The 12,732-nt window shown below is 41.3% G+C and overlaps 1 protein-coding gene across 1 annotated transcript in view; it reads right to left on the bottom strand.

Moving 5' to 3' along the window:
* Positions 1 to 12,732, bottom strand: part of ADAMTSL3 (ADAMTS like 3) — a 259,617-nt gene that overhangs the window by 69,265 nt on the left and 177,620 nt on the right. Inside the window, exon 17 of the mRNA XM_072950888.1 lies at positions 2,984 to 3,113. Coding sequence (XP_072806989.1) covers positions 2,984 to 3,113 — 130 coding nt within the window. The remainder of the gene's footprint in view (positions 1 to 2,983; positions 3,114 to 12,732) is intronic.

The raw sequence follows: 12,732 nt of genomic DNA, 5'->3' as shown, positions 1-12,732 counted from the left end.
CTTGGAATTCTAAAGAGCTTATTTAATTTCCAGACTTAATCAAAATTATTCCCATCTTCACAAACAGTACAAAGGGCTTAAAGTACCTTAACTCCAATCAACCTTTGACCCAGTTTCACCAGGCTTTGCTGTTCAACATCGATTTTAAATCCATAAAGTCAATCTTACTATTGATTTGCACAATCGATGATTCTTTTTTGGAGTAACTGTCTTTACAATGCACTTTGCTCTTTATTCATTCTTGTATCTCAGACCATCCTTCTAGGATCAGTTTGCTTCATGAATACATTCCTTTAAAATTATCTTTAGGGAAACTTTGCTGGTAGTAAAGGGTCCAGGTAATTTGGGCCGTGTCTGGTCATAGGGCTCATTTGTGTCCGTCCTCCATCCCCACAGGTGAGCAGCCTCATGCAAACAGCCGCTTCAGGTTGTAATCAGCAGCAGTTTTTCTGTTCGTTTTTTGCTTTCTTTCTCAAAGAAGCAAAAAACATGGGCTCTTTCCCATGAATTAAAAGGGAGATGCTCAGTCCTTGCCATCCATAGTATCTGAACTCTGATTTACCCTAACTGCTTTGGTGCTGAAGCCCAGAGGAACCATAGGTCCAGTTCCACTCACCACTCACCACCCACCACTTCTCCTTTCCTAGCCTACGTAGCTGTTTTTCCCTATGTCGCCTCTCTTTTTAATACTACAGCTATCACTGATCTGTATTTGGAGCAGAACGTGAAATTAAAACACCATCTTAATTGGAAGCATATTAACTAGTTGACCTATTAAATTAGCCTACTCACATCTAAATTTCCAGTAGCTTCAGAAGCGAGGGAACTCACCAAGAGTAGATACATAGGTCATACTTTGATGACAATCAGATTACATAGTTAAATCATTAGACGGCTTTTCTTGCACTATTAAAACAATTCAGCTTAACTATGTAACTAATTTGGAGTGATTCTGGGATGCTCAATCTTTCAAGAAAGTATATAACTGGAAGAATCGATTAGTGGCATAAGGGACTGGATTGGAACCATTTTTATTCAAGAAATGGGTAACAATTTCTTACTAAGAGACAATAAACTACACACAGAGTGTATTTTAAATTCAAGAACTGGGTAACAAGTTGGTACAGAAACACATTACTCTTGCCTCTTACTTTTCCTACTTCCCTATCTAGCTGTGTTGAAACCTGTCATAGAAGGCTCTTCTCGGGACTAGTGGGACCGTGATGTAACCCTGCATGTTTCTACGAACTGCTGGCTCTCTCCTGGAAAAAGCAAACTCCATAAGCAGCAGACACTCAGCAGTTATAGGAGAGACCAAGGAGAGTAACCCCGTAAGAGCAAATAAACATACAACGCCCCACCTCGGAGAGTCAGGCTAATACATCAAACACACTTGCCTTTGGGTAAACAGAGATCTACTGACTGTCCAACCCAGTCTCACTGGTAAGTTTCGCCCTGGGGTGATATTTTACTGCTATTGCCCTTGGAGTCCGTAAATATTTGTATGGAAAATATTGCGCAACACCCTGTTCCTGTTATTCCTACACCACTGGTTTCTAGAACCTAAAACATTTTTGTAAACTTACCTTTATTTTGGCATCAACCCTTTGTCTCTGCTGGTTTTTTTCCAATATAACTCTCAACCTTCAAAAAGTTTATTAAATTTGCAACTTTGAAATGAGGACTAGTATTTCTCTTCACATAAAAACAGACCCTTAATTTTGCAAAGTGGCCAGGACACATTGTGTGCTGTGTTATTCCTAGCTTGAAAGCTCCATGGGCAAGACACTGCTGAAGAAGATAACATGCAAGAACTCCCGCAGAGGCTGAGGGATGAGGGGAAGGGGTCCTGCGCGTGAATAAACCAGCATGCTGCCTTCAGCAACCTGAAGAAACAGTTTCTAGACTCATTGTTCCATCTTGCCCTGACTTGGTGAGCAAACTCATCCCCGCCCTGGCCTCCCAGGCAGGGCACGCAGAGGCTGCTGTTCTTAGAACTAAAACAAGCCCCGGAGCATTTCCAATGATTCTAGCTGCAAAAAGACCGGGCAGAGTTCTGGAGACGTGAGTGGAAAACGCAACCAGAAAGCACTGCTCAAGATGAAAGACCAGAGCTGAAGGGGACCTTGGGGACCATAAACTCGAACACCTTTCACCATTATTCACACTAAGAAGCTAGGCCAGAGAGCCAAGGGACATGTCTGACGCTCCTTGACGGAGGCCGAACTAGGGCTCTGCCTCATGTCCCTGACCATCCCCACTTCTCTTTGGACTATTCAGAGTCCCCCACACCCCCAGCAAAGGTCTCAGGCTAGGATCCTGTTTCACATTGTTGGACTTCATCATGCCAGCGAGAAGGGAGCCACTGATGATATTTATGGGAGAGATTAGCTCATTTCACGGCAGAGAAGGGCTCCATGCAGAGGGCACAGTACATGCAAAGGCCCAGAAGCCATGAGTGAGCATGAGCATGGGTCATAACGGATAATGCAGTGTGGCTGCTGAGCAAGTCTGCTGGGGCGGCACTTGAGTGTGGTGTGTGTGTGTACAGGGGGTGAGGTGAGGGTGGTCATGACAAATATGGTTCAAGAATCTAAAACCAGGGTTACAAAGGAGTTTATATGCTGTTATAGGTTGAAATGGTTCTCTCAAAAAGATGTAGAAGTCCTCACTGCTAGTACCTGTAAATGTGACCTTATCTGGAAACAGGGTCTTTGCTGACGATCAAGTTCGGATGAGGTCATTAGAGTGGGCCCTAATCCCAACATGAGTGGTGATCTTATAAAAACAGGGAATTTTGACGCAGGGACACACAGAAAGGAGATGATGTGAAAAGAGAGGAAGAAGGCTGCGTGTAAGCTAAGGAACGCTCGGGGCTCCCAGAAGCTAGGAGAGAGGCACAGACCAGGTTTTCCCACGCAGCCCTCGGAAGGAACCAACCCTGTCAAAACAGCGTGTCCCGGAAGCCCGGGACAGCACACACCTGGGCGGGCAGGGCTCCGTGTTACAAGCCTGGCTCATGGCTGGGGGGCGGTGGACCGTATCGCACAAGGTGTCATTGACGGTCTGCTGGGTCTGGATGTGTAAGCACACCGCAATGGCTTCTTGACGGCCTAGAGGTTGGAAAGAGAAGAAAATGCAAATGACTTAGAATAACTTGTTGTGCGAGAAAAGAAAATTGGGTCTTGAGACCTCTCGGTCTTAAGCCGCCGCTCTTTTGACTGTACGGCGTGGCTGCAGGCTGCACTTCAGGGAACACGTGCAGCAAACAACTCTGCATTTTCCAAAGCCTCCCCAGTCTTTGACACTCTCTCAGTCACCTTGTAAACTCAGCCCCTCTGCTGTCCCTCCCCCAGAGACACTCACTCTGAGACACTGAGGAGCACCCCTGACTCCCCATCCACCTTTGGACTAATGTGCATTCTAAATGCACTCAAAGCTAGACGTTCCCTCAAATGAAACATCAAAGTATTCCTTCCAGACATACACAGCAATGTCCCTAAGAGGAATTCTCCTATCAGCTCCTAAAGAATAACACTTTCTCCATCTCACTGCATATGTGCTAAATGTGATGTATAACTCTAATTAAAATACAGCCTGAGTTCCTGTTCACCATGACTATAGTTAGTAGTATGTCTATTACTAGCAAGAATAGCAGTAATGCCTCTCATTGGGAAAGTGGTTTGCAGCTCACAAAGTGTTTAACTATGTTATTTGAGCCCACGATAATCTTGTGAGGTCCAAAGAATGGTATTGTTATGTCCATTTTATTAATTTAATAATAAGGAAACAATTGAGAGAGAAATCACGACAACAAAAAAGTCGTAGATTCAAAACTGAAAATTAGATATCCTGCCTCCTAATTCAGTGGTCGTTCCTTTGTACTCCAGGGATTCCAAAATGCAGTACTTCAGACCAGCTTCCCAAAGCAGTGACTGCTCCTTGCCCAAGTACGAACTTTCACAAGCACATTTTTGCTTTGAGGCCAGACAGGTCTGTCTGACCCCAAAGCCCATGTCTCAACTACTATTCTTTATCTTTTGAGACCAAAAGAATCACTGGGAAATCAGAACTGAACAAAATATAAACCAAACTTTTGCTGAAGAAAATCAAATAAAAATTGTAATGGCAACTGACTATGCTATTGGAAATATGCAAATGTATTCGGTTTCATGCAAGAATGTGTGTTATATAATTCTGTTATAAGATTCTGGTTCTCTTTCCAAATGCCATGTTTCAATTCAACCATTTTACAATGTTTTGCAGAACGCACTAGGGGCCAAAAGTATGTATAAAGTATATATTTGCAATGTTCAGTTCCTTTCACTAAATTTTCTTCTGCTTTCTTCACTGCAATCTTATGTTTCTGGCCATGGCAGGATGCAGTCTTAAATCTCTGCATCTTCCATTAACCTTAAAATTTTTTTTTTCATTTTTCAGTTTTATCAGGTAGAATTGTTACAATTTGACTGCACATATACAATGTACTGCATGTAAATACATATACACAATATACTGCACATATTTTTAAAATTTACATATATATATTGTTCATTGCTTCTAAGACCATTTAGAGCTTTAGCTTTTTAAACTTACATAGTTATCAAAGGAATAAAGCCAACCACAAAATAAGAATTAATTCAAAAAGATACATACACCCCACTACTAGCAGCAACATTACTTATAATTGCCAAGATATGGAAGCATCATAAGTGCATATCAATAGATGAATGGATAATAAAGAAGATGCAGCATATACATGTAATGAAATACAACTCATCCATAAGGAAAAAGGATATTTTGCCATTTGCAGCCCTTCATTCCCTTTTTTTTTTTCACTTCAAAACCCAGAATTTTATAACTGGCATAAACATTTCCATTGCATCAAAAAAAACCCCAAATACCCAGAAATAAACCTAACCAAGGGGGTTACCTATATACTCTGAAAACCGTAAAACACTGATGAAGGAAACTGAAGATGACACAAAGAAATGGAAAGATAACCCGTGCTCCTGGACTGGAAGAATCAACACTATCAAAATGGCAGCACTACCCAAAGCAATCCACAGACCCAGTGCACCCCCGTCAGAGCACTCACAACACTGTCCACAGAACTGGAACAAACAGCTCCAAAATTTATACGGAACCATAAAAGGGCCTGAACTGCCAAAGCAATCTTTTGTAGGGTGAACCTTTAAAAAAAAATAATAAACACTGGCTAACCTGAAAAACAAGGAGGCACTGCTCCAACTTCACAACTCAGGTTCTCACCTGCAAATGTCTTAATTCCTTAGTGACTTTACAGAGACATAGATGTTCATTGTCTAGCAGGTTTCATCTCTTTTTAACCTGAGAAAAATTCAGTTATCTTTCACATATACCTTAATTTTTAATTAAAGTTATTTTAAAAATGCACTCAGGGACTATTTTGGAAAGTTCTCTGGAGATTGAGTGGGTGGTACCTCATGTTAACCATTTTGATGGAATTTCCCAACACTCATGACAAATTTTTGTGTTTTAAAGCAAGTTTACTCAAAAGAATGTAAAAGGCTAATGGGTGATTTAGGATACGCATTGAGGTAGTGTATTTTCCAAAGACAATCACGAGAGTATCTCACATCCCACACACCGAAACAGCAACGTGACTTCACCACTTTTCACTTCAAGGGGTTTGAGCAAAGCTTTATCTTCAAATGTAAGAGTAAAAATTATAAAAGCAAGTTTACTTCATCTTATACTTAACAAAATTTGGGTAGTAATCACAAATATATAGTTAGAAGATGTAAAATAAATCGTGTTGAAATTTCAATGTAATTTTTCTAACAAATTCCTTTGGAAGCATGAGGCAACATCCCTCCCTTTCACATTTGATTTCTGCAATGTCATAATAATAATTTTTTTTTTGGCCAAAAAAGAAAAAAAACTAAAGCCTACACCAAGAAATGAATTAATAATTAGAGGGTAAAAACACAGACTCTCAGAGGGGAAACAGAGCCAATAAATGAGCTAATACATTCTGTTTTGTTGGTTTAAGGTTAGTTTGAGTTGGGCTTGTTACAAATAAATCTTGACTAATTCAACACACCAAGTAACATCACGTACACGCACACACTCATACACACACCCAGGAAGAAATACCCAGAGCAACAAAAAAAATCTATAGTCAGAACCTTCAAGGTGCCACCCAGTATTTAACATATCAAATTGTAAAATAAATGTGGGAAAATGATTTGAATAAGAAAATTATGTTGATTTAATAACCAAATAGCCTTGGCCCCCAGAAATAGATGTAATAGGCTCTTTTGAAGCACCAGTGAAACATTAACAAAAATTGATCCTCTATTAGTCTATAAAGAAAATGGCACTAAATTCCAAAAGTCAGAAATTATCTAGGTGACATACTCTGATGATAATAAGAGTCCAACTATAAATGAATAATAAACAACTAAACTCCCCAAATCCAAACATTAGAACTTTTTAAGTCATTTCCTATAAAACTCCTAGATCAAAAAGAATGACTAGATTATACATTAGCTGTGGCAAGAAAAAAGAGAAGGGGAAGGCTTAAAGCAACCTGAGCCCAGATGAACAGCTCTGGATGATAGTTTCAGTATCATTGTGAAATAGATGACTTTTTTCCAAGAAATCTAAATTATGGAATTCACTTAAAAATGAAGATCTTGAATTTAACAATAATGGGGGGGACTTACTTCCCCCCCCCCCGCTAAATCCTGTCCCCAAGAGGGAAAAGTAAAAACTGAATTTAGACAGCTGTAGGAACAAATTCTTTTCCAAAGTTTTGAACAGATCACATCTATCATGTGCACTATTCAAGATTACTGAAAGGTATGGAAAAGTCCAATTCATCTTACAAAACTAGTATAACCCTGATGACAAAATCTGTGAAAGAAAAAAGAGATCTACTCCATGTGGTGGTACCTTGCTCAACGCCCTATGACAGAAGCAAGCCTAGGGCCATATTGAAAAGAACAGTTAGCACGTTTATTTTTCTCTCTGCTGTTTAGCCAGTATGATAGAGTAGATGCTACTGTAAACCCCCAGGCAATGAAAAAGAGGAGAAGCATAATACGGTATAGAGCCAGGGGAGTGCCATTCTTGGGGTCAAAAACGCAAGTTTTAGAGCACTCTGAATAGGTGAGCTCTTTTAGGAACCAGCTGAGGAGACAGCTGGTAAAAATTAAGGATTGTTGAAAGCCATTTGGCCTTATAAAGGCATCTCAAACATCACTGGAGCCTGAGAGGAAGGGACCAATTATGTCAAGAATGACTGGAGGAAACTACAGCTAGAGGCCTGTTATGATTTGATGAGATCTGAAGAGAACAAAACGGCGACTGCTAATGTGCCATGTCGGGAACACATCTCCGTAGGGAGTAGGCTAAAATGAGCCACGTGGGCCAATTCAGCTTCCAGTCCCATTTTCCCATTTGTGGGAAGGCATTCATGTGCTCCATCAGGCTAAACGGAGGACACTTACATGCATCAATATCTTTTATATACATATATATGCAAAATCCTAAATTAAACACTAGCTCATGGTAGTCAACAGTGTAATAAAAGAATGCTACATCATGACCTCAAATATGTGTGTGTTCACCCACCAAACCACTCACACTCAAATACTCACACACACTCACCCAGAAACAACCAGACAGGGACCTCCTGCAAGCAAGCAAGCAGATAAACCCACCCACTTCCACATCCATCCTAGCCTCTGCCTTGCCGGTTGCAATTAGGAGCTGCCCCTCCGACCATTTAAGACTGCTCCTCACAGCTGGGCTTTGTACTTCATTCCCTCCATCTTCTCAGGAAATTTACTGATTACTCTGTCTTCCACTTTCATCCTGGAGCTTTCTCATCACCTTTTTTTTTCCAACTGAAGCACAGTCGGTTTACAATGTTGTGTTAATTTCTGGTGTACAGCATAGTGATTCAGTTATACATATACATATATATATATATATTCCTTTCCATATTCTCTTTCATCATAGGCTATTACCTCATATTGAACATAGTTCCCTGTGCTATACAGTAGCACCTTGCTGTTTATCTATTTTATATATGTAAATAGTCTATTTTATTTATGTGTATAGTCTCATTGCCTTTTAAATGTACCCATGACTATTTGTCACTAAATAACACCACACACACACAGCTCTCCCTCAACCCACAATGCCTTCTAGCCATCTCCCCCTCTCTGTTTACTTTATCAGGGATCTTGCCACACACACAAAAAATATGTTCTGTTCATCCCCATTTTGTCACCTGTCACTCTCCTCCATCAAGTCTGACCCCATCTCCGCCACTCCACGGAATTGACTCTGTCACAATGACGTCCCATTGCTGAACCTGGGGCTGATTCTCAGTTCACCTCACTTCACCTCTCAGTGGCCGTGACGCAGCGACCTCAGTTCCCACCACACCCACCACTCCCCGCTGGTTTTGCTCCTGTCTCTTCTTTTCATTGGACTTTGCAGCTCAGTATGCTCCACCCAGTATTAAATGCTGAATGTCCTCAGAGCTCACCCTTCGCCCCTCCCCAGTCCTCACAGGTGTGCTTTTCCTGAAGACTCGCGTCCACACCCCTGGCTTCAATTTCCTCCATACACAGACGACTCATCAATGCGTATTTCCAGTCTAGATCTCTCCACTTTACTTCCGAGTCGCACATTCAGCTGTCTATTTAGCATCTGCATCTGGAAGCCTAAAGACGCTGTAAAACCACGATGTCCACAACTGAACCCATGACTTCCTCCTGCCAACTCGGACCTCCTGTCAGCACTCGTCATCTTGGAGAAGAATCCTGGGACTCAGACCTGCCACCGCACTCTCACTTACTCCATCGACAGATTTTTACCTCCTCAAACCTTCTCAACATCTGTCGAAGTCCTCTGCTTCCTCCATCTCCATCAGCATCACCACTCCAGCCCAAGCCCCTGCCGGGAACAGGCAGAGGCTTCCCAGATGGTCTTGCTTACATCTGTGATCATCCCTCCTAGTCTCTTTTTCACAAGACGACTGGGCTAACCTTTTTGAAACAAATAAATATTTTATCATGTCGCTCCCATTTAAATGACTTGAATGGCTTCTCACTGATCTTGGGATAAAGACCCCAGTCAGCATGGCCCGCGAGGCCTGACCTGCCCAGCCCCTGCACGCCTCTCTAGCAGCGTTTCACACTAAACCCTGTCCTCCCCGGTGCCCCAGCTGCGCCCACCTGCCTCAGCTCCTAGAGTGTGCCATGTGCCCTCCTGCCACCCAGGGCCCTTCCACACGATCTCTTTTTTCTGCTGGGATTTCTCTTCATGCCATCCTCTCCAATCCCTCTGTTATTAATTCCTCATCTTTAAGATTTAAGTTCAAGTGTAATTGTTTCCAGGGAAGCTTTCCTTGACTTCCCTAAATAGGTCAAGTTCCCCCCATTACATGCTTTCATAGCACCATCCATGTACATCTTCTGAAGCTGCTATAACCAGTTGTAACTTCACATATACGTGTGTGATTATGTGAGTAACCCATTCGCCCCACTAGCTTTGAGTTCCAAAGATAGGAGCTGGTGAGACACTCTCACCTACCAGGGCCTGTCACAAAGAAACATGCAATAAACGTTTGTAGGACATAGCTTTTCAATGAAAAAACAGAGAGGTTCCTGCTATTGCCAACGCCAAGGCAAGCCTGGCATTATCCACATCGTTCACTAATGTTCTTGAGATTCTGGACAACACAGTAAGATAGAAAACTTACACAAGATAAACAAACTTTGGAAAGGGAAAGAGAAAAATCATGATCAATTGTAGATAATTATTTACCTGAAGAATTCAAAAGAATGAACTTGAAAACTGTTAGATGCATTGAGAGGCTCAGCAAGTTAGTTAGATCAGATGCTTAAAAAAAAAAACCAGTACCGTAATATAAGAGGAATAACCTGTTACTATTATATTATAAAACAATCATCCCATTAATATTTATTACATCCATGTGTCAGGCACTATGATTAAACACTTCTGCAACATGATCTTGTTGAAAGATCACATTTAATCCTTTCATTAATCCTAATGAGGGAAGTATGGCTCTTCTTATTTACAAAAATAAACCACTACAAACTTAAATAATTAGCCCCAAGGGAGTGGCAGACGTAGCGTTCCAAACCGGGCCAGCCCTCACAGTCCATGTGTGTACTACTAGCCTGTGCTGTTGGGAAATACAAAGGTGAAAATGAAAGGTCATAAATGAAACAAGTAACATAAGATACAAAAGAAAAACTGGTGAGGAATGTTCATGATGTAGTAAATTGTAAAGCCTTACCGTAAAGTATTAAAAGAGGTAAGCTTAACTCCCAGGATGTATACATCTGTGTACACACACACAGAGACACACACACACAGGGCTGCATACGCACACACACAAATACACTCTGGAAGCTGGAAATTGAGTATGTCTGGATTCTTCATACTCTGGAGAATTAAAAAAGAATTCTCTGTTGCCCCTCTAGTACGAAAGCAGACTTATAAAAGATACTCAAGCATCAGTAATTACAACAAATGGACTTACTTTTATTTCCTGCACAATGTGAAGGCCAGCTAGAAAGTACGAACACACAGTATCATGATGTGACCAAAAGTTTATCTTTTTGGAAATCTATCATTTGCATATCTATATATATATATACAGATATTTTTTACCAGAAACAAGAATGTTGAAGAAATAACTATAGGTCTGTGGAAATTCTATTTCCTGTGGTTTTCAGTCATTACAGACTTACCCTCTCTGTTATCCAGGGTGAGGGCTAAAAACCCACACTCAAAACCACACGTAAGTGGACTTGTAAAGGCCGAGCCTCTAAAACCACATTAAAATGGATCCCAGAGAGGCAGCATCACTGCCTGTAAGTAATGCAGTCGAGAGACAGTAAAACGAAAAGTAACCAAAGCTGCGCTCCGTCAGGACAGGGGCCGTGTCTTTGTTCTGTGCCCTGGTACTGAGCACAGAACCCCATGCAGAGCCATGGAGTCTAGCACAGGGCAGGTGTCCAGTTCCCTGCATTTATAGGGGACTTTGGTTTCATGCCCTAGCTCTTCAGTTTTATAAAACTTAGTTACATACTTAAAAGGAAATGTTAAGCTTGAACCCAAGACCTTAAAAACATTATGTTTTGCAAAGCTGAGAAGCTTAGTACATGCACTGACAGTTGAACCAACCCCCTGTAAAGAATGACAGTTAAGTTGTTCGTTTTCTATTTTGAACTGTGTGATGGCCTCCGATCCGCAGCTTCCCCAGCTGTAAAATTTGGGTTAGTGGGTAACCAAGGTTCACCTTAATGATATTATTCTGAATTATACAACATGATACACCCTCACAAGGCTAAATTGTTGTTTAACTGAGCGTTGAAAGATTGAGTGCTGAACCAAATTGATCACTGTTAAAATTTGTAAAATGTGTTCCAGATACACAAGAGGATGTCAGAAAGCAAATGGGCACCTTCACATCAACCATATGAATACTGAAATGCATTTTTGACACGTGCAAGGCATTTCTCTCCTCACAGCAGACCAAAAGGTCCACGGTGCCAGTAAGGATAAACTCAATTAGTCAAGTTTCACAAAACTTATGTGTTTTAAATGGATCCAAAGGTTATTCTACTACTCCTAAGTATATACCCAAGAGAAATGAAAACATATGTTGTACAAAAATGTGTACATGAATGTTCAAAGCCGTATTATTCATAATACCCAAGACATGTGAATAATCCAAAATCTAAGTGATGAATGGATAAATAAAATGTGATATATCCATACAAATGGAACAGTATTCAGTCACAAAAAGAAATTAATTACCAATTTATGCTACAACATGGATGAACATTGAAAACAGACTAAATTAAAGCAGGTGGCCACAAAGGACCACTTGCTGCGTGATTCCATCTGTATGAAATGTCCAGAACAAACAGAAAGTAGATTAGCAGTTGCCAGAGGCCACCGCTAGCAGGGTGAGCGGCCGTTTGAGGGAAAATGGGGAATGATTGCTTAATGGCACAGGGTTGTTTTAGGTGTCCTAAAATTGTGCTGATGGGTGCACAGCTTTGTGAACATACTAAAAAACACCAAATTGTATACTTTGAATACGTGAATCACATGGCATGTGAATTATATCTTAATAAAGCTGTTGCAGAAAAAAATAGATCATTCCAGTGGGTGCAGCCATCCTGGAGGTGGAACCTAGGGCCACCTTAGTGGGCACTGGGAACACAACGGCAGATCTTCACAAGTTGGCACCAGGCTCCAAAGCAGAAGTCTAACAGACTCTCCCAAATGAATCAGAATTCACCTGATCCTCTTTCCTTGGGCAACTCCAACTGGTCTCTTGAGTTCCAAGGACCCGACATGCCATTCTTTTCTACCTGGAGAGGGCCCTCCCAGTCCGGAAAAGAAATGAGGTCGAGGACGACGGAGTACTAGATAAAACAGCAATTCTATCAATGACAATAGTTAGAAGCCTGAGATTAATACAGTAGATGTGGGGTATGCATGCAATAGCAGCACCCACTTCTGCTCCAACAACGAGGGACAGAGCTCCAAGTCTCCGGTGACACAGCAGCGACACAGTGGCTCAGAAGTGGGAGAGAGATGCATTTTGCAATCATGTAGCAGAAAGCTTCAGACATCTATAATTGCATTTGAGTTGGGAAACATTTTTGCATCTCGGTGACTATCTCT

This window comes from Vicugna pacos, chromosome 27 (genome assembly GCF_048564905.1).
Source record: "Vicugna pacos chromosome 27, VicPac4, whole genome shotgun sequence".
NCBI classification, from domain to species: domain Eukaryota; kingdom Metazoa; phylum Chordata; class Mammalia; order Artiodactyla; family Camelidae; genus Vicugna; species Vicugna pacos.
The sequence above is the reverse complement of the archived record's forward strand: the minus strand, read 5'-3'. Positions and strand labels throughout refer to the sequence as shown.